Source organism: Eurytemora carolleeae, unplaced genomic scaffold (genome assembly GCF_000591075.1).
Source record: "Eurytemora carolleeae unplaced genomic scaffold, Eaff_2.0 scaffold437, whole genome shotgun sequence".
NCBI classification, from domain to species: Eukaryota; Metazoa; Arthropoda; class Copepoda; order Calanoida; family Temoridae; genus Eurytemora; species Eurytemora carolleeae.
In genome coordinates, this window is record NW_019397062.1 from 73900 (window position 1) to 79913 (window position 6014).

The following is a 6014-nucleotide window of genomic DNA, read 5'->3' on the forward strand; positions in this document are numbered from 1 at the left end:
ACTTAAAAATTATCATAAATTAATCCGGGGTTATGTTTTTGATAAATTACATAACTTGTTAGGGAAATATTATTATAAAAAACAAAGAGAATACCCTTTTTTCATTCTTTTTGCTAATTAAAAATTTTTCGTGAAAATGGCATAAAAAAAATAAAAATAGTACAGTTTGTCAGTATCGAATTTTCTCCATTATAACTTGGAAATCCTAAAATATTCTGGCACTTCTCAAAAACTGAAATACCAAAGAAAACAACAAAATCATTTCTAAGAATTCTCTAATCATAGTTCAATGTATTCTGCAAAGTACCTGTTCAGACTTTTTTCCTGGCTTTTGATACTTTTTTTTACGTTATTACCCTTTATGTTCCAAAGTAAGTACGATGTGAAGTGTGTACTTTTAAATTTAGTTCTGGAAGGGGGTAAGGCTTCTTAGGTAGTTGGAACTACTGTTGCAATTTCACTTTTTGTGCCCTTTACAAAGGAAAAATGTACGTTTTTATTTTGAAGAATATATTACAAACCAGTGCTTAGAATCCGAATCGGTTGGATCCGCAAGATTTTGACTTCCTGGATCCAAAAATATGCGGATCCACGGATCCGGATCCAAGGGGTAAAATATCAACCAAAAACTGAAACAAAAAATCATTTTTAATCCAAAACTCAAATCTGAACTTTTAAAAGAGAGATTATAAAATTTTCCTCATTTCTGACTGGTTCATCGAGTTTTTGGATAAAAATAAGTGAAAAAAATAAAACAAAAAATTTGAAAATTATTTTTGTTAAATAAATTCAGTAAATCTTAAAGAAATGACCTTTATCTGGATCCGGATCCATTTTTTTCCAGTGCGGATCCAGGATCCGGATCCGGATCCGCATCAAAATCAAATGGATCCTAAGCACTGTTACAAACAATACTGAATTAATATTTGATCATACTCATTTGTGTGAAGTGTTTTTAACGCAGTTTATAGCTTATTTTTCAACAGTTTTTGGTCGTCTTTTATCTAACAAATTGATCTTATCTTCTCATCTTCAAAACCGGATTAGTAAATATATACTACCTAGTATTTTCTAGAGACTGAAGAAAGGGATAGATAGATATTTTGGAGTACAAGAAAGTCTAAGGTCTGGTTTAAGACTTAATACAGGGTGTCCCAAAATTCAAGACTAAAATGGCTTTAACCTGTTTGTTGCATGAATGTAGATATGAAGAAACTAAATTTTTGATAAACAATTAGAAAGAGAACTAAAAGTATTTTCTGATAAATAAAAATGCATTAGGCCCTTAAATAATCGTTCATCACGATCTTTTCTTTTAAATTACCGAAGGATAAAATTATCTTCAAATCCTATATTTTCTTGACGCCCAATATGATTTGTTTATTTACTGTCTGTCTCCGTGTACTGCATACTCCAAAAATCAAGTTTCAACTTGATGTATAACAAGTTGCAATTATAATGTTTAGAATGAATACAATGCACAGATTTTTTAACTAAATGGATTACCTAGGCTTTAAGGGTTTTGTTTTCTCCTTATCAGGGTTATTAATATCCCTGATATTAACCTTAATAGTCTGCCCTTCCTTAAACGCTAGGTCTAACAGAGGTCCAGGAGACTTATCCTCCTACAATATTAAGTATAAAAGGTCCAGGGGAATTATTTACTGCAATATTAAGTATACAAGGTCCAGGAGACTTATCCTCCTACAATATTAAGTATAAAAGGTCCAGGAGACTTATCCTCCTACAATATTAAGTATAAAAGGTCCAGGGGAATTATTTACTGCAATATTAAGTATACAAGGTCCAGGAGACTTATCCTCCAGCAATATTAAGTATATAAGGTCCAGGAGACTTATCCTCCTGCAATATTAAGTATATAAGGTCCAGGAGACATATCCTCCTATAATATTAAGTATATAAGGTCCAGGAGACATATCCTCCTATAATATTAAGTATACAAGGTCCAGGAGACATATCCTCCTATAATATTAAGTATATAAGGTCAAAGGAGACTTATCCTACAATATTAAGAATATAAGGTCCAGGAGACTAATCCTACAATATTAAGAATATAAGGTCCAGGGGAATTATTTACGACAATATTAAGAATATAAGGTCCAGGGGAATTATTTACTACAATATTAAGAATATAAGGTCAAGGATACTTATTCTCCTGCCATATTAAGTATATAAAATGCAGGAATACTGAGTATATAAGGTTCAGGAGACTTATCCTTCTGCAATATTCAGTTTAAGTACATAAGGTGCATGGGAGTTATTTACTACAATGTTAAGTATATAAGGTCTAGGAGACATATCCTCCTACATTACCAAGTATATAAGGTCAAGGGGACTTATCCTCCTACAATATCAAGTATATAAGGTCAAGGGGACTTATCCTACTAAAATATTACAGAGGATATTAGTTCCAAAACTAACACTTGGCCCATTACTAACACTGAGTGTTAGAAATGTATATAATATATCTTTAAATCCAAGTCGAGTAGAACAAAATTACACCATATATTTATATAAAATGGCTAAAACTATATATATTAAAACATTAATTGTCAATTTTAAACTAATAATAAGGTGTGAGAATTAGTTTTTGATTATTCTTGATTTTCGGAACATATCCCTATTTTGAAACAACTACCGGATTTCGACTCATGTCGCATTTTCGGAACATATCCTGGTTTTAAGACAATAACCCGATTTCAGCTCATGTCGTGTTTTCGGAACATATCCTGGTTTTGATACAATTACCGGAATTCATGTCAATGTCAATTTTCAAGTATTTACGCACTTATGAAACAAAACAAATTTTTTTGATAAGGTAAAATATAATCAAAATAGAAAATAAAAACAAACTGTTCTTTTTTAATTTAAAAATCATCACAGCATTGAAAAATCAAAATATTAATATCATTTGTTCTTACAATATAGATTTAACTAGAAATGCGGGAAACTGTTTGTTTAAAATGCTTGAAAATAAATCATCCATATTCTCTAATTTAACAGATAAAATGTGGAAACTTAGATTCATAGGATAATTTTTGTTTTCAGTGATTTATTTTGTAAGTTATGAAAGTTAGTTTTCATTTGATTTGTGGATTATACTCAAAAACGGGAAAGTGGGGTTTGTCTCGAAATGTTTCAAATTCAGGATAAGTTCGAAAATGGAAAACCTAACATTGTCTTGAAAGCAGTAAAGAGCTTTAAAATGAAATAACTCCTATTATAATTTTGATTTAAAAAAAAAATATAAAAAATTTAAGAACCAGCAGAGTAATCCACTGGAAAAAATTATTCTCGAAAATTTGGGAAATGAAATATTGTAATGATTTCCTTTGCTTTTTGATAATTTTTCCAAAAATCCCTTTTTCTATAGAACTATGTATTTACTATGTATTCTATGCAGCGTGCCTGATCTCTTATACCTGTAATATTTTATCCTCATTCTTGATAAGCTTGAAATGATCTTGCAAAGCAACATTTAAATCAAAACTGTCCGATCTTAAAAATGTATTATTAAGAATTAATGCTTAATTGAAATGTTAACAACGAAACAATATTCAAAAATTTCTTACTTTTTCATGCAATTAAATAAAAAACGATTGTTGTGAATTTTTTTCTCAAAATGGCAAAAGGCAGAGCTATATTATAAATCATTGCCCATGTTACTACTTAAGAATAAAGAAGTAATATGAGAAAAAACTTAAATACCATAATATAAGACAAAGAACATATAAAAAGTGATTTAATGTAAATAAAATAATCCAACGGTTTGTTTGATAAAATTTAGGTTTAAAGGGACTTCATCTAAAAAGTTGCAAAGGTACCCCTTAACCATTCTTCTGTGCAAAACTGACGAAGATATTTTTTGCTTGTAAAAGTGGCCTGTGTAATGTGTAATATGTATGCAACATAGAGAAAGAAAAAAATTGACAGAATTAAACGTTATTTTACTTATCCTTGCTCAGATACCGGTGAAAAAGGCATGATACATTTATATATAATGAGCCACTTAAAATTATGTCGGCTTGTGTCTTAGTTTAAGAAAAAAAGGGGCGTTGAAGTCACCTGTCCGCGAACCCCATCCCTATAAATGCATTCTGCTTTGTCACATCATTAACAATCCTGAATATACGACATCAATCAATCAATCAATCAATCAATCAATCAATCAATCAATCAATCAATCAATCAATCAATCAATCAATCTATCTATATATCTATCAACCATCCAATCAACCAACAAATCAATATACCTATTAATCAACCAACCAATCAACCAACTAACCAACCAATCAACTATTTAATCAANAACCAACCAACCAACTAACCAACTAACCAACCAAACAACCTACCTACCAATCAACCAACCAAACAACAAATCAACCTACCTATTAATCAACCAACCAATCAATCAACCAACCAATCAACCAATCAATCAACAATTTAAACTAAAACTAATCAATAACAAGATTTAAACTAAAAGATTGCAGATTAACAGTAAAAAAGGTGAAAGGATAATTACCTTATCACAAAGTATCTTGAACTGTCAGTCACAGCCTCTAAAGCATATCATAATATTAAATCTATATCTCATAATTTTAGTCTATTTTTCTGGTTCTTTGAGAACGTCAAATTTTATCTAAAGATTGCGCCACCAATAGTTCTCACTAAAAAAAAAAAAATATTTTATAAACTCGTCAACAAAAAGAGAATAATCATCAAATGCAATTTTTGCAATAATTCCAATGTTTTTTTTTTAATTCCAGAATTTACATTTGGACATGATATCAATATGTATCTATAGGACAAGCTGCAAACAAATCATTACTCCCTCTGTCCTCTAGCTTGAGGACTACAGTTTTACTTTTCTCCATTACTCTCATTCTAGAAAAAAAATAATTATGTGAATAAATCGATTTTAATCTTTTAGACTAAAAAACCTAACAGTGGTAACCAGAAAACAAACAAAATCTATTTATATTTCGATCTTTATTTTTATTAAGATATGTCGAAACGACATATTCTGTAAAAACTTAAGCGACTGCTCAAACGAAAAAGAAAAAATACAACTTTTGTTTTACGTTTTTGCGGTTCCACTGTAATACAATTTTAATTTACGGTTTAAGAAGGGATTTATTAAGACATCTTTAAGGGTATATAGATCTAAAACAGAAAGTAAGTACTCCCCCCCCCCTCTACTTGCCTGCCTGTCCAATCTGGAGCAGCAAGATTCCAATCCGCTGCTCTGTAACCTCGGGCACTTTGTCGTGGAGGAATTTTATAAACATGAACCTTAACAAATAGCAGGGTTAAATATATCTTCCTCACAAAGAAAAATTAGTTAAATATGTCTTCCCCACAAAGAAATATTATATTTAAATATTTAAAACACTTTTTACTCGAAAATATTCTTAAAAATCTTGGAATTAATATAAAAAATGGAGGGAGGGGAGAGGGTTATTTATAGTCAATAAAAATACCCAGCATAGCATTATTTCCGGCGACGTACTCTAAAGCGACTTTCTGTTTGCATACATTGAAGAAAAGAAAGTGACCCCATTTACTCAATTTAAAGTGAATCCACTTAAGTACTTAACAACGTGACTCGGTAATGTTGATCCGCTCTACTACCCATCCGTCCTATTGCCCATCTGACCTACTCCAACATCTGACCTACGACAGCTGTAGGTCGGATGGGCATATCTTCTTGCCCATCTGACCTATTCAGCAGCTTGTCATGGCTATAGCTCGAGAGAGAAATAATTAATTGTAGCTGTCGGATGGCCACTCAATTTTGTAGGTCAGATGGGCACTTTTTGTAGGCCGGATGGGCATTTTTCGTAGGTCGGATGGGCACTTTTCGTAGGTCGGATGGGCACTTTTCGTAGGTCGGATGGGCACTTTTCGTAGGTCGGATGGGCATTTTTCGTAGGTCGGATGGGCACTTTTTGTAGGTCGGATGGGCATTTTTCGTAGGTCGGATGGGCACTTTT

At 31.5% G+C, this 6014-nt stretch overlaps 1 protein-coding gene across 1 annotated transcript in view; it reads right to left on the reverse strand.

Annotated features, from left to right (window-relative positions):
- Positions 1 to 890: 890 nt before the first annotated feature.
- LOC111711510 (NECAP-like protein CG9132) overlaps positions 891 to 6014 on the reverse strand; it is a 5865-nt gene continuing 741 nt past the window's right edge. Inside the window, 6 exon segments of the mRNA XM_023485885.1 lie at positions 891 to 1625; positions 3444 to 3519; positions 4087 to 4143; positions 4544 to 4596; positions 4812 to 4905; positions 5225 to 5313. Coding sequence (XP_023341653.1) covers positions 1503 to 1625; positions 3444 to 3519; positions 4087 to 4143; positions 4544 to 4596; positions 4812 to 4905; positions 5225 to 5313 — 492 coding nt within the window. The 3' untranslated portion in view covers positions 891 to 1502.